The 26211-nt window shown below is 35.8% G+C and overlaps 1 protein-coding gene across 3 annotated transcripts in view; it reads right to left on the reverse strand.

The window, feature by feature from the left end:
* LOC131848616 (diacylglycerol kinase theta) overlaps nt 1–26211 on the reverse strand; it is a 49564-nt gene that overhangs the window by 9664 nt on the left and 13689 nt on the right. For 2 of the 3 annotated variants that reach the window (XM_059198536.1, XM_059198535.1), the window contains exons 2-11: nt 11386–11465; nt 10300–10402; nt 8722–8933; nt 8156–8324; nt 4067–4210; nt 3228–3480; nt 2284–2483; nt 1503–1715; nt 919–1053; nt 176–350 (exon numbers count right to left, since the gene is read on the reverse strand). In XM_059198536.1, the coding sequence (XP_059054519.1) occupies nt 176–350; nt 919–1053; nt 1503–1715; nt 2284–2483; nt 3228–3480; nt 4067–4210; nt 8156–8324; nt 8722–8933; nt 10300–10402; nt 11386–11465 (1684 nt within the window). Of the gene's footprint in view, nt 1–175; nt 351–918; nt 1054–1502; nt 1716–2283; nt 2484–3227; nt 3481–4066; nt 4211–7466; nt 7584–8155; nt 8325–8721; nt 8934–10299; nt 10403–11385; nt 11466–26211 lie in introns of all 3 variants that reach the window. The other variant, XM_059198537.1, reaches the window with a different exon arrangement.

Here is a 26211-nt window from a genome sequence, read left to right on the forward strand (position 1 = left end):
CAGGTCCTAACGCCTGACAATAGCCCAAACTCCCTAATAAAAAAAACGTGGACTTTACACTGGAGTTAAATCTATGTTATGTTGAGATGTAAACTAATGGAAGGGTGCCGAGTGTTGACAGAAATATTACAAGTGTAGGCACAGAATATTTAGTACAAAATTGGTAGGTACAAACCCGGGCAGCGGTCCACCGTTCTCAAGGTCGAACACTTGGTAGGGGTTGAGGAGTTTTCGGAAGGAGGAGATGAGTTCGAGCCCCTGACAGCCGCCGGACTTGACGTTCACGAATACCAGCAGCGGCTTCACGCCCGCTGGCACCATTGACGGTTCGATGCTGGGTAGCAGCATCACTGCAACACCACGACATGTTCAAATTGGCGACCTCGGTGGTTTAGTGGTTTAGCACATAGCTTTGTTGCCGTAGATAACGGGTTCGAATTCTCGCTCTATGATGATTATGATTGTTTGTATCTGTCTGGTAATTATGGTATTTAAAAAAATGTTTTTAAGTATTTTTGTTAGTTGTCTAGTGCGCATAATATAAGCTTTGCTTAGCTAAGGACTGGATGGCGCTGTGTGAATAGTCCTGAGTTATTACTATTGATCTTAAACCAAATGTAAATAAAATATTATGTGGTGTGGCACCCATGATATCACCCAAGTGTTGCCATAACGAATGCAGACTAGCTGCCATGCCTCCTGGAATTTCACTGCCTTATACCTTACTCTCGAACCAAAGCATATACTAAGCAAGCTGCATGGCGACATGTACAAAGATTACTTCTTTAAAGTCGCTCATACGTTGCTATTCCTGAAGACGAAAATCCTCCTTATGTTGTTCCTTTGAAGAGGTTACTGCAAGGAATAGGTAAGAGGTACCCAACTGAGAACTGTGTAAAAATATAAGATAATACAAACCTAATAAATGCTTATCTTCATATTTGGCCTCTCTGAGCGCGTACAACGCGCGTACCGCCTTACTGGCGTCCTCGTATGTAATCACCATCGAACCATACTCGTAATAAATAGGCCCGATGGATTTGAACTTGTTTTCTGTCAAAACAAAATACCACCACATAATAACACGGGGTAGAGGGAAGGGAATTGTTAATACTTTGTACCCCATTGCTAGAAATGTACCATGACAGGTTAATTTCCACGCGGTTCTCCCTGAATCGTGATAAATTCTTGGTGAATTTACCACGTTTTACGGCTAACTGATCTGACATCACAAGCTCTTTCTATCATTCTCCACTGGTGCCCCGCCAGAGGCGGTGCCATACCACTGTCATCTATTAAAAAAATGGCACAGGATAATGGGATAAACGAGCTTGCAATATGATGGTGATTATCGCCGCCCATCAGCACCCTCAACACCAGAGGCATTGCAGGTAAGTTTCCAGTCATCTTTAGGCTTAGGCACTTCTAATTTAAACTGCAATTAAAAATATTTCACTAACACACAAAGAAATTTTTTCGTACTTAAAATTAACAAGTCTTACCAGCGCCTAGAAACTCGACTAGCATGTTCTCATAGTTGCGCTGTGACAGTCCGGGGGGTAGAGAGCCGACGAACAGCGCGAGGGTTGGCCCGTGGGGGTCTTGCCTCGGCTGCAGGTAGAACCTCGCCAGCTCCATGCGCCGCACGGACTCGCGGGCCAAGCGTACCAAGATACGCCAAGGCCGCTCTTCCTCCTCTAACACTCGTTCTGATACTGCGGGAAGAACATATTCCTTAAACAATCGTATCAAGCAATTGTTAGATTTCACTATACCTGATATGTAGCTCTAGGTCTCCAGTGCATAAAAGATAGTATGTTTGCCCAATTTGTTCTAGAGAATAGCGAATGTTGTCTCGTCAAGTGATATCGATCTTAACATGGTCATCTTGGTAAGCAGCGTGGTTCATTCCTAGAGAATTTCCCATGATGCATGCACTTACTGACTTGATTTCATAGTCTCTCACTTTCTCTGACTTCGCATATAAAAGATATCGGCATCTTTTATCGGTAGGAATCAGAGAGATGTGGACAGATTTTATAGCTTACCTGACTCTTCAGTTACGGTATATGTTTACCGTTTACCGAAGACCATTTTTTTATCCCACACGTATGTACCCAAAACAGAAGTTGACTTCAGACTTATCGTCATCTTCGTGTGATTGGTAAATAACAAGGCAAGTTTAAGAAACAAATGCACGTACAAAAATCACCTAACTCTGAGCAAATAATTGAAAAAGCGGTGTGCTAGACTAGATAGATTGTCGTATATAAAAAAACATACCACCACGATCCAGTAGGATCTCCGAGCAGCGGTAGTCGTGCGTGGCGCGGGCGGGGTCCAGTCCGAACCGTTCGAGAGCGGCGGCCATGAGGTCGGCGACCGCATCATCCCCGCAGCACGTGACCGTCACGAAGGTCTCGCCGGCGCCCGCTACGCGGCCCGGGAACACGCGGACCTCGCCCCCGCCCGACTCCGGCTCCCTGTACGTGTAATTGATGTTATAACCATCATGGGGACGCTCCCCCTCCGATCGACCCCCGTCCAATTCACACGGGTATCGAAATTACAACGATTAGCGGTGTCCTCAGAATAAGCCGTTCCGCAGGTTTCTGCTCCCCCTATCATCCGGCGAAGCTTTAAAGTAATATGGCTTAGAGTAATGTAAAGGGAGCAAGTCAGAATTTTGTCCTTCTAATACAGTATGGTTGGTTATTTATGCGGCAATGTGCATCCAATATTTTTATACACGGAAAAGAGGCGTAAAATGATATTAATATAGAAAGTAATTGCATCTTCGTATAGACCTATAGATGGTAGCTTAATATCACGGGACAATGACGCAGTTTTCCTCCGATCGATCGTCCAATTCTAACTGAGATCGAAATTACGACGGCTTAAGCCGAGGTTCGAATCCCTAGCGGTGTTTTCACACTAAAGTCGTATCAGTTCGGTAGGAGTTGCTTTCAGCCGTGCCATAAGTCCTTCCGCGGGTTTGGAGTCCCATCAGCACTCGCCCGCTACTGTTCTGTGAAGCTGTAATAGCCAACTGCAGTATATGTACAGCATTAGAATATAAAGCTCTAAGTAAGCGTAAGCAGGCGTTGATTGTGGAATAAAAAGTAAATCCATCACATTTAAAATTAGTATAGTTATTGCTAAGAATGAAATCAAGAATAGATTATATTTACTACTGTATCCACTGGTTATTTCAATCAGAAACTTACTTGAACCGTAAGAAGAGTGCGGGCCGTTTGTTAGGCAGACGCGTGACCCTGGCGAGGGGAGTAGGGTCCCGGAGTGGGGGTTCGTCCCCGGCGAGCGCGTCCGTCAGTTCGAACTGTTCGGGGTCGCGCGCCACGTGGAACGCGCGTAGAGCCGCTGATACCAGCTCGCGATCGTTCCAGTTCCGACCGACCACTACGGGCCGGTACAGACGCCTGCTCCACGCCGCCTCGCCATCATACACTTTTACCACTTCTGCAAACGTGGATCCAGATAAGTAAACAAGCGAAAACCTATATAAGCGTGGCAGATTGCCGTCGTCAGTGCCGTGACCACAGAATCAATTTCAATATAGGTAATAGTATTATAATATTAATTCATATGTACGTTAGTCTATAAGGTATTTATAATATGGGCCTAGTGAAATAAATAATATAATTCTTCCCATTGGTCGTCTCATGATGGTTATAATGTGGAGTTATATATTATATGTATATAACATAATACCTCGGACAATTCACACAGCGCCATCTAGTCTCAAGGTTCCCAAGAATCCCAAGTTCTTGTATTTTGGGTGATTGATAGAAATACTTAAATACGTTTTTTTTTCAAATATATACAAGGAAAACACCCAGTCATGATTACAAGAAAAACCAAAGAAGGTGCGAGTTCGATGAATCGAACTCGCCATTAAAGTAATTTTTTACATTCAAAATGGAGAGTCTTTTTTTATTGTAAAAAATTGATTGTTCTTATTTAAATAAGAAGATCCATAACCGCTAAAAGACTTATTTAACATGTTCTACAAGTTGCTTTACGTTCAGGATATTAGTGTTGTTACCTTCATCTCTATCGTCCGGTGTCCGATCCCTGTGTTGCTTATGGTCAGGTCTATGGTCCTGGTCGGCAGGCGCCCCCGTGGAGCCGCCGCCGGATCCGGACCGGCCCTCGCACCCCGAGCTGAACTCCTCGCTCACGCTTCGTGCTGCAACATGCACTATCGCTCAAATATGCCCCCCGACATCCCAACGCTAGCCTTCCATATGGAAGCTGGAAACACTGACCAGGCTCATGGCATGCCATGGATAGAACCACATCTTCCTAATATTATAAACGCGGAAGTTTGTGAGTGTGGGTGGATGGATGTTTGTTACGCACGTCTTTCACGCAAGAACTACTGTATGGATTTCAATGAAATTTTACAATAATATAGCTTAAACATCGGAATAATAGATTGTAGACTTAATAATATTACATCACACTATACAATGATGAAGTGGATTATAATATGTATTACAATATACACATACATGTCTAATATCTACTTGTATTTAGAGTCTAAAATTTGACATCATATAAATTTTATTTAGTTTATATTTATTTTGAAATGGTACATTAATTAATTAAGCACTATTTTTGTGGCTATTTAAAAGTAGGTTATTATCATTAATTAATTGATTAATAAACGCTAATAAAGGTATTATGTATAGCATCTCACATATAGAGAGTAATTTTATTTAATATTCCTATATAACTACCTAAATTACAATATATAAAATATTTATATCAGATTGTTTTTGAAAACATTTCCACAATGTGGATAATATGTAAACATTGTAAAAAGAACTGCTTAAAAGAAAGGTACTATCATGAACTATTATAGAAATTAGATTTTGTTTTAGAGTTTTCGAAAAATCGTTATGTTTTTCGGAATTAGAGAATCTGTGGCCAATATCGGTGTTGGGTAGTAAGTAACTACAGAACTCAATCAAATTTTCATTAGAATATCTATCGTATTGGTATAAACATACCATCAATGGCCCGTGGCAAATTGGGTAGGGCTCTTCCTTTAATTTTTTTGTAAATTTTTTTGTTCCTGTAATCTCTGTCTCTCGAACCAGGGATCCTTCGGCCTCATGACATTGATATTTTGCCCGCTCTGAAACTTTATTGTTACGCCACTGCCTATATCTATATGTACTTAAGTATAGATGTATAGTTAGATTTATGTGTGGAAGTTTTTGTATATAATGAAAATTCTCATTAGCAAGTTGACGTGAGCTAGGCCACGACAAACAGTTCATTTGTCTCGATATGTGAGATCTTAATGTTAGAAGCCGTAGGATGGTCAATAAGATTCAAAAGAAAGGTAAGCCCTACCTATGCATATACTGATATATATACATATATAAATAATAAGAATGAATAAGAACTCGGTACATATAATAATTGACAATAATAAATACTTACTCCCTCCAATATTACTCCCCGATAATGACACTTTCTATGGCGAGAGATATTTTTTTTATACTACATATATATATATTTTATTTTTGAGTTTATACATTACAAACAAAACATTCAAACCTTTCATCTACATAGTTTAGATTAGTTGTAAAAAAACACTTTAGTAAGCTAAAGGTAAAGGTAAATTGGTAAGGTAAGTCCTGTTTTTCTGCTCCTATGAAATTGATTAATTATGTATTATATATAGCCAAGTCCATCCTGCGGTTTCTAGAACACAACACACGTCCCATCTAAAACCAAACGTTACAATAAAACGTAACACTACAGTTTTGTCCGAGACATCGAAGCTTTGGATGCTAGCAGCACACAGCATGACCACCTATCGATGTATATGCAGCAAATACAAATAATATGTCGCAACTCCGGTCAAATAGGGTTAATTTAGTCAAAAAAAAGCCTTTCAATATGTATTTATATTGCTGTAAAAAAGAATCTAGGAAGTATTGCTTATTTTTAAATCATTACGTTCTATAATAATATTACACATTATTATTATAGAACGTAATGATTTCTTCAACCACATATTTACAAAACAACAGCTAAAATATTATAGACATTAAAAAAATATTTTTAACTTGCAACACTATTTAAGAGGAGATTGCCATGTGGTTACAATATGTCTGTATGTTACCTTAACGCCGTTGGAATACTACATCATGAGTATTCTTGGGCTGGTCGGCTTTCACGTGTTTATCGTGAGAGGAAAGAATTGAAAATAAAATATAATTGTGCTCTTTCATAAAACTACATTGTTTGGCTTTATTTAAATAATTATATTGTATAAAAAAGTATTTAATAAGTGAATGTTAACTTCGAATAATAAATACTGTAGGTATGTATGAAAATATTTGAATACAAGCTTTTAAATTCGCCATTTAGGATTTAAAGTGTCACTTTATACTTACAGAGTATTTTCTTATTCCCCTCAGTAAATCCATTTATTTGACATGGCACTTCTATGCTATAACTACAAAATAATTAGTCCGCCATTTTAGGTGCTCCGCCATATTGGATTTGGAAGGGCGTCATTTAGTTATTAAAGTGCAGATTACAAGCTCTATGAGTTGACTGCCTTAAAATTCAGTTGCAAAATTTGTCAGCAACAAATACATATACAAACAATACAAATTAAATAAACATTTGTATTTCACTAAGTATCTACTTATTTTTAAGAAGTAGAAGTTAATATTCACATATTATTATTTTTATTCTTATTTTTTTTTATGTAGTTGTATGAAATAAATTCGGATTCAATAGTAATTTGAAGGGAAGACAAGAAGTTTATTTCAAGTATAGATTTAGACCAGTGCCTGTGGCTCGTCGCTGGAGGCTATCTTAGAGAGATGTGCAACAGTGGCGCAGACAGTCGTATGATTAAAAATAAATACATAGATATCATATAAGCAGTAGACTGCATGCGTAATGGTGGAAATGATAAAATATTATGTGAATAGTTAAGATTAGTTGGAGCGGATTATAGTGGATGGGTTTTGGTTAATATTTTATTATGTGCTTGATTGTGTTATATAAAGCATAGATACAGCGAAAGCGGTAGGTGTTTTCTGTTAAACTTGGCAGAACTATGTGGTTTAAACTCCCTTGCTTGTAAATTGTAAATATCGAATGATACTCGGTCGCTACTTAGTATATAAGTATACAAAAATGACTACAATTTTGTATGACTTTGACATTAAATGTCAAATTAGTTATTGATCTCGGATCAGTGTGATTAGTAAAACTCAGAGGAAAAATTATATACATTAAAATACGAAGCGACTGTTAAATAATGTGTCATTTAAATAGATTAGAATTGGAAAGTAGTTGGAAAATGATATGAATATAGTTCTGCAGAGTTGACTAGAGCAGGTAAGACGTTCATGCCGTGCCGGAGACGGGCGCCAGGTGCAGGTGTGTGGTGCGGCGGCGCGAGGTACCTCTGGAGTAGGGCGGCGAGGCGCCGCCGTGCGGGCTGCAGGCGGCCGGCAGCAGGCGCCGCGCCAGCGTCACCAGCCGCGCCGGAGCCCACCCGCCCGCCGCCCGCTGCTCCCGCGCTGCCCAAAGACACCGCTCACCGCTCACACTCCACACCCACACGCTTTTACCACGCTCATGTGCCGCGCGATTCACGTTCAATTACCGAGGCCGATCGGTCGACATTTGTACGAGAGGCGTCGCGCGTCGGTGCTACTCTTGAACTGCATCGATGCCGAGGTCTTTCCACAACGACGGCCTTACAGGTGGATTTTGTCTTAACGCTATGCAGTGGTCTATGTATGTTCGTAATGGTGCTAGTTTTCGTAAAGTCATACCTAATTCTACAGATGATGGAAATACTATTTCATGATGCGACTAAACGTGGCCTATTTCTACGGAAGCTTAAAACAATGTAGGACTCTAAGTTGAAGTGTCACGCGACGATGTTCGCGCTGAGCGCCTACAAGAAATTGGAGAATCAATGATATGTTTCGAGCTACCCCTCAGCTGTTCGAGAGTAGACCGCTGCCTTGAGAGTCCGAAGCTAAGATACAAGCGACTAACTAACGAAGCTCGCGAATTGCGAGGCACATGTAGGGCAAAAGCGATGAGGCGCGATGTCGGCCAACGCTGTGGAGCAGACACTTACGGCAGCCGAAGTCCCGCTGCGAGGGCGGGGGCCGTACATGGACGCCGATGATGGCCTCCATGGGCACCTCCGTTCGCGGGATCGACACCGCCGACGGAGGCAAGAAAATCGGCTGTAGCATGCCGAAGTTGCATTCTTCCGGGATAAGTGCACGGCAGCCGGCGTGACACTGCAACAGATAATTATATTAATTTATGCCAAATTACTGTTTTAGACTGTTATACAATGTCACAGAAATTACTGGAGAATTAAAGATGTTAAATGAAAGACGAAGATTTGTAGTACTTTTAAAAATATAACTAACTTGGTAGGTCTAATTCTTAAAGCAGAAATTACTAGTTACTCTGATGAATTACGACGATTCTGAAGAGAATTCTAGTTAAATCTCTCACTAAGGAGTATTACAGTATACAGGTCGGATCAATTTGTAGAACGCCCGGGTGCCCGCAGTAGCCAGGTTGATCGTGCGGTATGGTGTGCTTGAGGTCGTCGTCTTCACCGGCAAGAACAGTGTCGTGTGTGTATATGATCGCGTGGTAGCGACGGAACGGCTATGAATGACTCACCGTGCTGCCACACCACTCGCAGCGGTAGCCTGTGAGGCATTCTGCGGACCAGCAGGCGCGGCGGCAGGCGGCGCACTTGGAATTGGCCGGCAGGTTGCCCTCCCGCCAATGGTGTACGTGGCGGGGCTCGCTGCCTGCGCAGTACGTCGCATTCTCCTTGCAGTCCGCCGCCGCGAAGTCCACGCACTCGCCGTGCACATAGTATTCGCATACTGTGAACGTCGTATATGTTACACTATTTTATAAGCCAGTTTAATTTTATTTAACTTGCAATGACAAATCATGCCAGTTGCAAGATTACCTGCAAATTGAAAGCAGTTCCTCCTCAATAGATTGAGCTCAAAGTTTGCATACCGCCATCTTGAATTGTACCGTTATTATGTCAACTCACCCAAGATGGCGGATTAGTTATTATTTTATGCACTTACATGATATGGATATTAAATAAAAGGGTTTGTTGAGTCGTCACTTTAAATCCAAAATGGCGTTTTTAAAAAAATAGTTTATTTTTTATTGTTTATTTTATATAGATATATATTAGCATATTATCTGAACCATTACAGCAATTAAATAAGGTATTCAGTATTATTTACTAAACTACAACTCGTTTCCTTTTTCAACCATAATAATAATAACTCACATAGCGCTATCTAGCCAAACTAAGCAGTTTCTATAGTATACAGTTCTTCAGTACATATAGTTAAAACCATATAAATCATACCCTTTGGAGACTATTTTTTATATCCTACTAGTGGCCCTCTCGTCTCGTACATTGTACAGTGAGAAGGAGGGGATGGGGAGGTAATTACCCAAGTGCATATGTTATTTATAAATTAATTTCCTTGGATAACACTTGGATAGCACACTTTGCAGTAGTATAGTAATAGCATATATCTACTAAGTTTCTAGCATTTACTTTCCAGTGCATGACAGTCACCTTTGACCCCATTAGTCCTGCTGTGACGTCTCTAGGGTAAAAATAAACAATATTACCTTTACTGTGCATACTAGTACGTAGTACAGGTACATAAGTTGTTACATAAAAACCGTACATAAGCATAGGCATTTCGTTCTTAATTAATACATATTAGATTCAAATGAAAACTATCTTCAAGTTTTTCGTTCTCTTTCATGTTTGGGAGAGATTTTGAAAATTTCGGTTCAAAAATAATATAATGTACAGACGGACCTTTAGGTTTTAGTAATTTTAAGTTTTAAATAAATTGATGTATGTTTATTAATACATATTTTACATTTAAATATAACTAGCTGTTCGCCCCGGCTTTTGGTGTACATGTATTATACATATAAACCTCCCTCTTGAATCACTATCTATTGCTAAAAACTGCATTACATTCCGTTGCGTAGTTTAAATGATGTAAGCGACCAGACAGCGGAACAACTTCGTTTTATACTATGTAAACATCAATACCTACATTTTTTCTACTATTTATTTTTATTAATACATAACTTATTTAATATCATTTTTCAAAATTGATATTAAACAAGTTATGTATTTATAAAGTAAACAAACCATGTATAAATAAGTTATGTATTGAAGATAGATTATGTACTCACTCATGCAATGTAAGGCTGGTAGTTCATCGAGCCGTTTGCGACACACCGTGCAGAATTTCCGCTTGTGGTGTGCCGGCTCCGACCAGCAGTGTGCTACTGGGTTCTGTATCAGAAAAAATATATATTCACGTAAAAATATAACATTGTTATGTACTTGGGTTAGACCCGTACATAGAAAACATACCGATGAATGCCGAGAAGAAAATATAAAGAAAAAAATAATTATATGAATGTATGATAATAACTATGACCCGTAACTCTAACCTACAATGCTGAATTTCGAGAATATAAAATGTATGAAAAATTTATATTAATGAAGACATTATAATAATAGTAAAAACAAGTGTCAGGTAAATCATAGACATTAACAATCTCTTTATTGACCACATTAAAAAAAGTTAACATAGATATGCTGGACAAAAGGCGCCCTTATCGCTTACAGGCAACCTGAAAATATATTTTTATTAGAACATTATGTATAAAGTCGGCTGCAGAAACTTAACTTGGTATTATATATGTTATAATTAACTGATGTTCTTTTGCGTCACTTTTTTCTAGCTTTTACAACATGTTTTATTGCAGCTTTGCTCCTTTTGGTCATAGCGTGGTGTTATATAGCCCATAACATTGCTCTATAAATGGGCTATGTAACACTAAAAGATATTTCAAAATCGGTTTAGTAGATCCAGACATTAACCCCCTACAACCTTTCAAACTGTATTTCTTTATAATATTAGTACAGATGTGTATGTATATACGATTAATATCGGCAAATCAATTATAACAATTAAACATGGTAAGGTTGTCTGATTTTCTTAATTATACATATAAATAATTACAAAAATACATGACATATAAAGTTTTCAAGTCAGCAAGATTCGAACTTACGACCTCTACGATTTATAATCTGTATAACAAACCACTACGCCATGACACTCACCGCTTACTCGTAAGCTTAGCAATTCATTTCAATGTCGTGACTCGCGACCTAATACATTTTTCATAACTCGGTAGACGTTCACCATTCGGGTACGTTTTGCTGTTGTAAATTGGACGCAATATGGTACGAGTTATGGTGGAGATTACCTTGATAAGGCTCGGCGCCACCCCGCAGCACGGCGTCACCACTTGCCCCACGCATCGCTCGTGCACTATGAAGTTGCACACTGAAACAAATTGAATATTATTACTAGGGTGCCAAGGTTTATTTTTAATTATTTGAAATTTAGGATTTTTTTCCTGCTACTCTAACGCGGCCTAATAGTAATGGACAAATAGCATTGAAATTCTTTAGAATGTTCTATTATATTTATTCTTATAGATCCGGCTGAAACAAGATCTAGTTTTGGTCTGAGAAGACCTATAGATAGGCAGGGAGGTTATCGTAGTAATTATCCTCTTCCTGGCCTAGACCGGTATCCAGGTCTTATCGGTAACTTTTATTACAGCTTCACCGGACAATAGGGAGCGAGTGCAGATGGTACACCAAACCCGCGGAAGGACTTATTTTGCGGCTGAAGGCTAATTCCTGCCTGACGGATACGACTTTAGTCTGAGGGCACCGCTAGTGGTTCGGCTTAGGCCTTCGTAATTTCCATCCCCGTTTGTATTGGACGGGGGATCTAATTAATAATAATAATAATATCTCAGGACAACTCACACAGCGCTATCTATTCCAAAGGTAAGCAGCCAACCCATAACACAGGCTGTTATGGGTACCAGACTACTGATAATAATAATAAGAATTTTGTCTGTACAAATACAATACAAAAAATTACACTAATTACTAAAAAAGCTTGTTGTGTACGAAGAATCGAACCGGCGATCATCGGATCGTAAGGCGGTGTACTAAACCGCTAGACCATCGAGGCCGTCAATAATGAATATCTTTTGAACGTTATGGTCGAACCAGATACCTATTTAGTCATAAACTTAGCCATCAAAATAACTTTGTTTATCTGCATTTATATTTTACACTACCGGGAAAGTTATATGATGAAATTTACATTTACAAGGAAAATATACGTTTGTTGTTGTTTGGAAAATGTTTATGGTGTTCAGGATGTGCTGCGGTTACACTCGCTCAATGTGCCAAGTACCACTAGATGTTAATATAAAAATTATCATATATATAAAACTATCCTAATATTATTATACATATATTTAAAATTCTCGTTTTACAATGTTAGTTACCATACTCCTTCGAAACGGATTGACTGATTTTTATGAAATTTATATTTATGAGAATCGGCTACTATCTATTTTTCATACCCTTAAGTGATAAAGATTGTCCATCCCTAACATTTATTTTTTGGTATATTTTTATAATGTTGCATCACTCTATTCTCTCTTTTCACCCTTCTATCACCCCTGTTTTTAATAGCGACATTAGTACTTATATGGCAAAATAACGTTTACAGGTAGATATTTTATAAATGGAATGTTATCTGTTGCTGCCGGCTTCGTCTGCATGTACATTCATCCCTTATTTCACCCTCTTCGAGATGATATTTGAGATGAAAGTCTTAAAAATGTATTTATAATAACGGATAGAGATATTTTATTTCGCAATTATATAACAATAAAATGGATATTTTACTATTTTTTTCATCTATACATTTCTTAAGTATTTAATAAATATTTTTTAATATGAAAAAAAAAAAATAAAACAACAGAAGTTGACCACGTTTTATTTATTAGTACGGAGTTCCCGATATATCGGCAATGTTAAACTGTCATTATCAAGGGTAAATAATAAATAAATCGTGGTAAGATTGTGTGATTTTATTAATTTTATATATAAATACTGACAGCATCAAATTAAAACATATATGCTAAAGAGTACGTATGTTTTTGTCAATGCAAGTTGCAGTAAACAATATTTCTTACTTTTCACCTGTATATTTACAGTATATTTTACAATATATTATATATAGTACAATATCTTTAAAATTAGTCACCAATTTTAGACTTAAATTATTAAAAATCGATAAATGTAATCGATAATTTATTAATAATAGAACTATCATGCACTTGTTATTAAAAGAATTATTTTATCGATCTATTTAATAAATTTATTTTACAGTAATAATATTATTCAGAACCTTTTTTATATGTAGTCTAAGGATATATATGTACTTTTTAGTCTATAAAATTATTCATTTTTTAAACTTGGTTACTAAATGTTGTCCTTGGCAAATGCCGAGCGATAAGCAAAAAAATCTTTTTAGGCCAATGTTTCAATAGCCGTATACATAATTAAAAAAAGTGTAATGTATTGTCTATGATACAATGAGTGACTTTAAGAAGAAAATACTTTTTTTTTGTACTCTTCATCTCTTAAGGGCATAAGCAAAAGCTAATCCATACATCCATGTCTGAAATTGTCAATTTTACAACCGTAAAAGTCATGGCAATATTAATTTTCACAAAGGAAAAATAGTATTTAACATAGATAAAGTACAGCAGGGCACAGAGTACGTAATTGTATTCAGATTTTGAACTTGGAACGTAGTGAGGTGGCCACGGCTTCGCGGCAGTCAATTCGCGCACTCCTCTCAGAGTCATCTCGGTCGGATCGATAGCGGCGCGCATGCCCCATCTCGGCGCAATCTAGCGACACCAGACACTCATGTTGGGAATGAATACGCATTATAATGATGTATTACGCTCATTTACTAACTGATCACGCGTATCACAACTTTCGTGTCGACGGAAAGAACAATGCACTTCTGTATAATCGATCGACTTGATGATCGGTGGAAGAAATGATCGATTCGACTTAAAATCCGGAAGTTAATTTACTTAAAATATATGTATATATATAACATCTATATGTATATTTACGACTTTTATTAAAGATAGGGTAGTTACATTACTAAATATCGACATCGTAGGGAGGGCAACGCATGGTATGCCCCAATATTTCGTTGGTAATATTTGAATTATGTAATAAAAATGTGTCAAGAGTCATAGTTCTAGTAGGCGAGATTACCGCTGTCTGTCGGATTACTTTAGGTTTGTATTAGAATTAAAAAAAAATACCAGTTGAATTTCATGACATATCTTAAAAAGCGATGAGTACCTACTATTTAAAAAAAAATAGACGTACATAAATGTTTAGAAAAAAATACAAATATTTTTTACTTTGAAATATCTATTGGCATTATAATTATAAGCTGGATTCGAACTTACGGCGCGTTGTATCTACGTCGACAAGCCAACTGCTGAGCTATGATGCTCATGACTAATTTACACTGTAATTATTATTGTCATTAATCGTTTAGAATGGTCCAGGTGACCGTGCTTAACTAGCAAAATGTGTATCGTTAATTATACAGCCCGATATGATATAGGCCTGTGTAGTTCGATTTATCACCCCCTATAAAGCTATTTATTAAATGTATTAATTTTGATAAATATATTACAGATGATAATGGACTGACAAAAAGTTAATACATATACAATACCATAATTATATACCTTAATTGTACAAATAAGAACCGAAAATTAAAGACTTTAAAAAATATAATATAATGACAAAAATATATTATTAAAAGGAGTAAATATATAAAACTCTCCCTTACATTCATATATTTAGAGAAGAGAATATAAAAAAAAATGCTTTCCTGTGTCTATTTAAAAAAAAAATCTATTTTCCTATCTTCACCACCAGTTTCATATCAAGAAGTACCTAAACTTCTTTTGAACCAGCTTACGGATTTTTTTTGTTTATTTGTTTTTGATTATATATAGAAATTAATAATAATTTTTATAGGTATAATTTCTTTCAGAAGATTATATATCTACTAATAAACTGAAGACTTGTGCATAAAATTGTAGTTCCATCAATTTATAATAGGTCAGTTCTTTTGCGGACTAGCTAGTTCCCTCTCCTCTAGTCAGTAACTGGCTGATAACCTTTATGCCTATAAGTTTTGCTTCCCCCAAATGTGTGTTCTTGTTTTTTTGTAGCAAGGCATTTTTGCTTTTAACAAACTGTGGGAGCCAAAGATTTGCGAACTTCGCGTAGTTTGTCTCCGAATTAGTGCATTCGCGAAGCAACAGGAACAAATACACTGTTCATTAGTACTCTCTTGTCTATGCTAGTGCGAAGCTAGGGCTAGTTGCTATTTATTATAATAGTAATAGACAATTCATACAGCGCCATCTAGTTCCAAGCGAAGCAGAGACTGTATTACGGAGACAAAACAACTGATATTTTATTATATCCATATGTGGTCCATAAATGTCTACGAAAAATGTCTATTAATTTTGAATTTAGAAGTAACTCAAGCGCGCGAATAAATAAGCCGGAAGTACCACTTTGAATTTAGAAGCAAGTTCACGTACACGATGGATGAAATTGCGTGCGAAAAAAGCCGGAAGTAAAGATGAAATATCATCACTTTTCGACTTTGTCTTACGGTAGGAAAATATTCCCAAATTGACACAAAAATTTTTCGTGTAGATTCTATCTTCAATAATATATATAATAGTCATAATTAGAATAATTTATTTATTTTTGTGTCATAACCATGTCTACATTTTTTCCAATCTAGACAGCATATTTAAAATATATAGTATATTAAATGACGTGCATAAATTAATAAAAATAACCTAAAAAGAAAATAAAAATTAAATTAAAAAAAATAAGGAATGAACTCAATGAGCTTTTAAGTTTGAATTTAGAAGTTTACGTACAAGATGGATGAGATAGCGCGCGAAAAAATAAGCCGGAAGTGAAGGTATATACTTGTAGATGCGTGCGCGTTAGCACGTATCATAACGTATCGACGTAGGTACTCACACCCGCTGTCCAACGGTATACAAAACAAAGTGGAGTTATATTTGCCGCGGCGTATCAATAAAGACGAGGCTTTTTTTATCGTGGAAGGGCACTGCCGGTTGGGGATCAAGGAAACGTATTAGTGGTGTAGTGCTGACGTTAATACGTCACGGTATATTTAAATAACCTCGGGGCGGGGCCGCGAATAGACGTGGGATTCGGCAACGGTACTAGCCCGCCTGGCACCACCATTAAAAGATTAAAAATAATTAGGTTTGTCTTTGGTTCGTGAACGCGCGCGATCTTCATTTTTTTATTAGTGCGGAAATTGAAATTGGCCTTTTTATTTTAGCACAGCATTGATAATTTATACTGATTTTCTTGTTTTAAAAAGGTTGACGTGTTAATTGAGGAAATAGTGAACTTTTTTATTTTTTAAAGAGCATACTTAAATTAATTATATTTAATGAAACATTCACTATATGGGCAATATTTGATATACATTTATGGTAATCGCTAAATGCACTATGTCAAATCCTCCTCTTGGAGCCCTATGGAATACAACGTGGTTAATTCTAAGTAATTCGCCAATTTTCAACTATTTTTTTTTTTTACTTGTTTCCTGACAAACTTCCGTTATCGCTGGCGAGTGCACCATATTATTTATATCCATAAAGAAATCGTCTAGATACTTTATGATATGATAAGTTTGGCGATTACATTGTGATCTCGTTTTTACTGCATTTATAATTCGACTCTTTCATATTGCCTTTCATACAACAACAAACCGTATTCGAGGTTCGATTCCTCGTACAGTACAAACATTTATATTCACGAGTATGACTAATACAAACAGTATTAGTCTGTATTTCTATGTCTACAATGCATGTATTTAAACAAACGTGTGTTTAAGTATTTTTATCTGTTGTTTAGTACTCATAATATAAGCTCTGTTTCTTATGGGACTAGATTCTCTTGATGCTTAAAAAATATAAATTATAAAGATAAAATTATCATGAATTATTATTATTTACTACAATTAGCTATAAATAGAAGTTTCTTACAGGAACAAATCCCCTAGATCCATATAACAACCTACTTGTAATTTTTTTCATTTATTTGTATTGATTTTAATTAGCTCTTATTTATACATATAAATAAATTTATAGTGTCTGTTTGTAATATTGAAATAACCGCTTTTTACTACATGCATAGAATAGAATAGAATAGAAAATCATTTATTCAAATAAACTTAATTTAAGCACTTTTGAATAGTCATAACAATTTGTTTTTTATCTACCACTCGTTCGGAAAGCTGTCTCATCACAAGAAGAACGAGTAAGAAACTTGTGTGTTGCTCTTTTAAATAATCCTTGTAAGTTTACATTTACAAGTCGAAACGTGTGAATACAAACTACCAACAAGCACTAATTTTTTGGGTCAAATATAATCATGCAATAAGATTAAATCAGTCGTAGTGATAAGAGCAGACCAGTCCCTACAAGCAGCACTCGTTCACGAGTATGACGGATGAGCCAGCCATCACTGCGCTCGACCATATTTTAGGGAGCCCATTGACCCGGCCCACCACGCCGCCACATGTCTGGACATTTTAGTGAGCATGACTACTCATTCCACACGACCACGTCACAGCTACAAAAATTACTATATGGTAGTTACAGTATTCGCACTTTACATAAGGATGCATGCGGCAATCAATACAAAAGCCGCTACGCTATCATATATCAAGAAAGCAGTATGAAAATTAAAATTATAACGTTGTCCGCAAATAAACTTATTCTAGCTATATATTGCTATCATCTATAAATTCATCTATCTTATAATAGGCTTTTTTACATAACATTTGATTAATATAAGATTTGAATTGCCTCTCTGTAAGATTTAGCGTAGACTCTGGCAGTTTATTATAGAATCTTACGCAATTACCATAAAATGAATTACTAACTTTGTGTAGACGGCATTTAGGTAAAATTAGCTTATTTTTATTGCGTAAGTTTCTACTTGTACAGTCTTTAAGTTTTTAAACTTGAAACTATCTAAGTTTTTCCTTGTATATATAATATTTTCATAAATGTACTGTGAGGCAACGGTGAGGATATTAGATAGTTTAAAGCATTGACGTAATGACTCTCTAGAACCCATACCATAAATAGAACGTATGGCTCTCTTTTGTAAAATAAATATAGTATTTATATCGGCAGCTTTACCCCATAGCAGTATGCCATATGACATAATGCTATGGAAATAACTAAAATATACAAGTTTTGCCGTCGCCACGTCTGTTAATTGCCTTATCCTTCTAATTGCATAAGCAGCAGAACTAAGTCTACTGGCTAATTTTGAAATATGGGGCCCCCATTGTAACTTCGAGTCCACTGTTATTCCTAAAAAAACTGTATCATTAACAAAATTTACTATTTCATCATTAAGCAATAGCTGCGTATTTACTTGTTTTACATTAGGCAGCGTGAATTTAATGCACTTAGTTTTGTTGATTTTCAATAATAGATTATTACATGTGAACCAATTTAGTATAGCAGAGATAGCATAATTTACATCGTCTAATTGATTACATTGGCGACCAATTTTAAACACTAACGAAGTATCATCCGCAAATAACACTATATCTGCAACTTTCTACCATGTAGGTAAGGTCATTTATATAAATTAAAAAGAGAAATGGGCCTAATATTGAACCTTGAGGAACGCCCATTTTTATATTAGTTCCCTTAGACTTTACACCATCAATATCTACAGTTTGCACCCTATCCTCTAGATAAGTTTTCATTAGACTCAGGTCATTATCTCTAATACCATAATGTTTGAGCTTGTACAAAAGTGAAACCATATTGACTGACTGTGAAGCGAATATATGTGTAATAAGTGCATCGTTATCCCTGAAACCATATTGCTGACTGTGAAGCAGTCCGTTATCCCTGAAGTATTTTTAACATTTGGTTAAACATAATCTTTTCAAATACTTTACTTAGTGGCAAAATAGAAATTGGTCTATAGTTGCCTAGCTCAAATCTATCTCCAGATTTAAAGAGTGGAATTAATATGAATAGGTACATACACCAAAATAACATTTTTTACAATTTTTGTCTGTCTGTTTGTTTGTTCCGGCTAATCTTAGAAATAGTTGGACCTATTTTGACGGGACACTTATTAGCAGGTAGATGATGTAATAAGGAGTTACTTGGGCTATTTGTATTTTAGAAAAATAAAGTTAACTCGGACAAAGTCGTGTGTACAGCTAATCTAATACACTTATATCATGTATTCATACAAACTTTAATTTGTTCAGTGTCGAAGACCTGAGTCTATGTTTCCATTAGAGCTAATACGTCATATTCGGAAATTCCACATGACCAAATCTACGTAAGTTGCCGTTCATAGTTTCGACGTCGACACATTGTCTATTATCCACAGACATAAAAATAGAGCAGATAACATAATACAGGAAGTAATAATAAAATCGTAATAAAAATAGGTCTAATAATAGCGACTTTCCTTTTATTATCTCTTCCGCTGACCGTAACCTCGTCCAAGTCGGCTAATTATCAATCACAATGAATTAGACCGGCCGTAAATAGACCGCTATATTTAGATCTCTTGAGTCCTGACAAATTGCAAGAGTACGCGTGCACGCATGCTGCACGCAGTTTGCATAGCACTGGCCCAGTCGCCGACACAACACAATATATTATCTACTAGCTGTTCCCGCGACTAGTCCGCGTGGAATTCAAGTTCATTTATCTAAAATAAAAGATTTTTTCTAAAATAAAAGTAGCCTAGATTACTGCTTATTACATACGCTACCTGCCAAAAAAAGTGCCGTCAAAATTGGAGTGTCTGTTTGTAATATTGAAATAACCTTTTTTACTACTTGCATATGAATATAAATACGGTACATACACCAAAATAATATTTATTACAATTTTTGACTGTTTGTCTGTCTGTCTGTTTGTTCCGACTAATCTCTGAAATGGTTGGACCGATTTCGACGGGACTCTTATTGGTAGATACCTGATGTAATAAGGAGTAACTTAGGCTACTTTTATTTTAGAAAAATAAAGTAAAATTCGGACGAAGTCGCGGGTACGGCTAGTTTCAAAATACAATTGTTGTTGCAGTAAACAAACAAACTCTTCAGTTATAGTATTAATAATATAGATATAGTATAGATAAGGAATTAGATTGTAGTTATATGTTAATTATGAAGATTTCGTCATCTGGTATTTTATTTTCCGTGGATAATAGAGCTCCACCGACTAGAGTGCGGCCCTTAAATTATGAATGAATGAATGAATAGAATAATTTCATTGATAATAATTTATGTTCACAAAGAATTATCTGTTGAGCTTGTCAAAAAACGAAATTATCCTTTTATTTAGGGTAAACCATGCAATGATCCTTACTAATATTATGAATGCAAAATTATGTCTGTCTGTCTCGCTTTCACGTCTAATTTACTGAACCGCTTTAAATGCAATTTGGTACACAGATTGTCTAGAACCTGAGAGAGGACATAGGCTACTTTTTATTGCTAAAAAGATTGTAGGGGGTTGAAAGCGGAAATGAAATATTGTATGGAAGAATCATCATTTTTGAAGCTAGACGCTTGAAACTTATTTTTGAGGCTGTTAATTAACTGTAAATAAATAGTAATTCAAAGTTTGCGAAAAAATACCCTTAAGGGGGTAAAATAAAGCTAGAAGCTTGACACTTATTTTTTCGGTTATTGTATAACTATAAATAAATATGACATTCAGATTATGTAAAAATGTTATCCTTAAGGGTGTAAAATAAAATGGGGATGATAGTTTCGATTGGAAAATCATCATTTAATTATTTTTGGAGCTAGAACGATGTAACTTTTATTTTGGCTGTTTTGGATTAGATTATTGCTATACTATTCTTTATTTGGTCAACGTCATTATAACACGAACGAACGGCGGTACAGCTAGTTTCCCACAAATTTCGTTAAATTACAATTAAAAAAATATATGCAGATGGTGCAAAACTGGCGCCAATGCGGTCATTATTAAAAAAATAAACAAAAATACTCTATGTACTATAATAATGAAGGTAGTAAGCCTTCAGCAACCTGTTGATATCGCGTGCACTTGATACCCTTGACTACCGGGTGATTGTAGCAAACTTCTTAATATCAACCCTATGCTCATTGAAATAAGGACAGATTAAGTGACGGCCTTGGTAGTCTAGCGGTTTAGAACACCGCCTTATTTCCGGTGGTCGCGGGTTCGATTCCTTGCACGGCACAAAGATTTGTATTCATATATATGATTGTTTGTATCGGTCTGGGTGATTTCAACGTATAATATGTATGTATTTACGAAAAAAATATATGTCTATGTATTTGTATCAGTTATCTAGTACACATAACATAAGCTTTAGCTAGCTTAAATTGGGCCTAGATGGTGCTTTTTTAATTGTCCTGAGATTATTATTTATTATAATTATTTAACATAAAGTAAGACAAATAATCTTTCTTATTATTAGATTATCATATTGAGTCCGTTAGTTAGAGTAAGAGGGGACAGCCTCTTTTATTTTATTTATTTATTTACAAGATACAATAATTAAAAAATAATAATATAATGATGCAGTAAATATGACATTACAACACCTTATAACTTTTTGGTGAGGAATCTCCATCGACACGTGCCCTGGCTTTGCCCGAGTGCGATTATGATAAGGGTCTCTACATTTAAAAAAATATTATTATATGCAGTTTATAAAATCGGTTAAATACCTATTATTTGAGTTTATTTATTACTTTTATTCATTTTTACGGTTTAATTATCATATGAAAATCCGACTCAATTAAAACAAAACAATTTGGTTTGGGAAACTATACCGGCTTTTCTTTTTTCAAAGCAGTAAAGGTTTTTTTAATATTACGATGGTAGCAAACAAACGTACCATTCTGACATACCCATCTGATGGTAAACGATTACTGTAGCCTATAGACGCCTGAAAGAACAGGGGTGTCACGTGCGCGTTGCCAACCCTGACGAAATCTTAATATATCTTTTTTGAAGCACGAATTTATGTAGTCTCTCGAGTAAATTTCGGCAGGTAGTTCATCTAAGTGAACACGGTTATCGTATAGATTCCATCATCATAATCATCATCTGCTTCTTCTTCATCTCACTTATTTGTGGTCGGCGTAATATGTTTTTCTCTTCCATTCATCTCTGTTCGCAGTCATCTCGTTAATTGCTCCCTTTCATGCCATAATATCATCTTTCCCACAGTGCACAGTGTTTCTTATCTGTTTTTCGGCCTTCCTCTGCCGTTATAACATTTATATACGACACTGACTGAAAAACTAAATATCTCCTTTGGAAAGTATACACATAGAGTGTAGGAGTATAGAGTGTATAGTGTAGGAGTGTAAAAATCATCGCTCCTAAGAATATCCTTCAATTCTAGTCCCTGGTCTAGGCAGCGAACTTTGGAAAAGGGCGAGCACAATAGATCTATGCAGGTCGCAGTTACACAGGTCTTAAGCACCTGACAATAGCACAAAACCCCCAATCAAAAAGAATATTGATTGCGCAACTACTGTGTAATTGCAATTTAGTAGTAATAGTAGTAATATTAGTAGTAACGTATTAGAGAGAAGTTGCTAATCCCAAAACTCAAAACCAAAAATAGCAAAATTTTAAAATATTATGTTCGCGTTAGAAGATAGTCACATATATTCCATTTTGGCTTAATTCTCATAAGGGTGTTGGCAACACTTACAAAACGTGTTAATTATTCTGTGGTTATCGTGTAAACTATCCACAGAGCGAAGAAGGGTCGTCAAACATAAAAAAATCATACCGTCCGAAAATTATTTTTCAGAAGCGAGCGGCGCGGCCTTCGGCGGGTGTCGCGGAGCGCGGGCGGGCGCGGCGGGAGGTCGGCATTGACGTCACAAGCTCGGGCCAATGGCGGCCCACCTCCACATTCGAATTTGACTTAGCCGCGGGTGGCTCTGCCTCTATCCTCCGCTAGGATATTGGTGTTCTGTGCTCTATCCCATCGGGAGCTTTGGCTGTATACATGGTTGCCTTTGCATCTTGTTTACTAGATTAGTTTGCGTTCAATAACCAGCAATATTTTATTATGAACGTAATACCGTTTAGTTTTGCGGTTTTAGCGGTCGTTGTTGAAGTCTTGAAACATTCGTATCTGTCAATATGATTATTATGACGGCCTCGGTGGTCTAGCGGTTTAAACTACCGCTAAAACTACCGCTTTACTTCCGATGGTCGAGGGTTCGATTCGTCACACAGTACTAATATTTGTATTCATGAGTTTGTTTGTTTGTATCTGGCCTGGTGTTTTCTATGTATATTATGTTACATAAACAAATGTGTCCAAGTATTTCGATTAGTTGTTTGGTACGCATAGATGTTTCGGACTAGATAGTACCATGCGATTTGTCCCGGATTCTAAGCAATTTTATATCTATTTAACCACCACTGTGCTCGAATTGTGTTCTAGGAAAAGCAGTAGTTGTTGCAACTATATTCAAATTAAAAAAATGTTTTGATGGCCGTGCATACACGTACTTCTATGACACTTAGAGAACACTGCAATCTTTTTTTTATTAAGTATTTTTACGACCATGGAAACCCTGCAATTAGCACATTGAGCACAGAGCAATTAACACTTTAATTTATAACAATTGTCACCTTAATCCCAAATAACTAAAAATTTCAAAAATGTAACAATCTGTTTTTATTTTAAAACAATAACGTACACTATTTTACACAAAAAATGTTTTATTGGTTTGTGATACGGACTAAACTTTCAATATTAATATTACGTGAATAACAACTTGCAAATATAGCAGCTATAAGAAGAGAAAACAAACCTGCAAATATTAAAAATTATAATTATTCGAAAAATTTAAAACTAAATTATCCTAGTGACAGCGGTTGAATGAAAAGGTACTTACTCATTATAAATAGTTTTTTATTTGTTTATATATTAATAAAGGTCAAAAATGACAATGATATTTAATTATTTCTGTTTATGTGTATTATTTATATGTAGTTATTTATTCATATATATATTAAGTATATCGTTTAATATATTTATATTTGCACCGCCAACAATTATTCTCTGCACCACCCATGGTTGAGTGGTAGATAATGCGCCATATGTACTTTAATATTATGTGCATTAAAGTTATAAAAATAAATAAATAAATTTCTTACCACTTAAAGCAAGTATTTTTTTGTAACTATCCCTACTATTCAGTTCGTTTCCTTCTAGTTGAGAAAATAATAAACTTTACTGGTACATACATTTTGTAATTAGTTTGGAAAACAAACAAATTTTTTTATAAAAATTTGCTTAAGTGGTAAGAAATTACTTAATTGCATTGTCATTTTTGACCTATTCTCATAAGGACGGTACCAATTGCTAATATTAATTGCATAAACATACAAATGTTACTGGATATAACTAACATTAAAATTGATTTCATATTACAATTACGACGGTATACTTAAAACTACCGGTAATCGGCAGATTTAAAAATAACCAAGGACCACTTTCCATATCCGGGTACGATCCCAGGTCCGGGAGTATTGAAGACAATGTAACAACAACAAACACTGACGGTTTACGATCGTACGCACCGATCAAAAGATGAACGTGCCCGAACTATGCGACACGTGCACTTAAATTCGAGTTAGTAAACCAAATAAACAGTATATTGTTTAGTGAAATGGCAAACTAACGAATTTCATCATTGTAACTGGTAACAATCGCCAATATACATGAATGACTGCTTTACTACCGATTGTAGCGGGTTCGATTTCTCGCATGGTGCAAAGATTTTATAAAAAATAAAAATATATTTATTTTCTCCCCAAAAACATAGACATAGTATAAATTTGAAACCAAGCCATTGAGGGATGTAAGAGCCTGTGTTATGGGTACTAGAAAGTGATATAAATACATAGATCCTGTTTGAAAATACATAACATACATAGAAAACATCCAGATTGATAATAATACTAATGAATACAAATGTTTGTTCCGTGCGAGGAATCGAACTCGCGACCATCGAATGTAAAGTGGTGTGTTCAACCGCTAAACTTTCAAGACTAATTCCTTGGCATATGAAACTTGTGAGACGAGGGCACCCCTTGCAGACTATTTTGTATAAAGTCTACTACTATATAGTGCATTCATACAATATTTAATTAAAGTAGGCACTACCGAGCTTGACGGTAATTATTTTTTATTTGGTTTTAGTATTCGAATAATATAAGGGTCATATAAATAGTTTAGATTATAGTGTTTGAATGGAGTGAGACATGACTGTAAACACAGTTAAAAATAACTGGCAGTTAACGTGACGCTCGTGACGTTAACGGACCGTTTAAACTCACATATTTACGGTTATATTGTAGTGTTGGGAAATTGGACTTGGACTGCAAATGTCAAATGTACATAATTTATGTAGAAATAGGTACCACTCTTAGGAAAATTACTCAAAGGGACCATTTGCTATGATGATACGCTACAAAAACTGTGATTGTAGCTGACATTGATGTATATTTAAAAAAATAATTTCTTTGCTACCTCTAAGGAGGAACTCCATTTTGGTTCCCTTGATCCACAGATAAGATATGTCATTTGAACATTTTCGAAACCATTCATTACGGATTCTATTAATAAAAAAAAACTACCCCGAAAGAAACATAAATAAAATCCATGCAAACATCTTTGTGTGAGGAAAAAACAAAGACATGCTTCTAATTTTCAGAAAAAAATAAGTGAAGGTCACCTGATTAAGATGACAAATCAACTTAAATTTAGTCTATATACAATTAAACTTGATAATGATAATTATTATTTCTAATAAGCAATAAAAAACCCAAGCCAAGCAATTCACATAGCAAATCAACAATTTTATTTTCCCATTCAAACTCATCGTATCTATCAAACAGGGTGCGTTCCGAAATTTATTGTGACGAAAATTCAAAAAACTTTTGATGTATATTTAATTCTGAGGTGGAACAGAGTTCGCAGGGTTAGCTAGTAGAAATAGAACTAGTCTAGTA

Source organism: Achroia grisella, unplaced genomic scaffold (assembly GCF_030625045.1).
Source record: "Achroia grisella isolate CSIRO2021 unplaced genomic scaffold, CSIRO_AGI_Agris_v1 utg567, whole genome shotgun sequence".
NCBI classification, from domain to species: Eukaryota; Metazoa; Arthropoda; class Insecta; order Lepidoptera; family Pyralidae; genus Achroia; species Achroia grisella.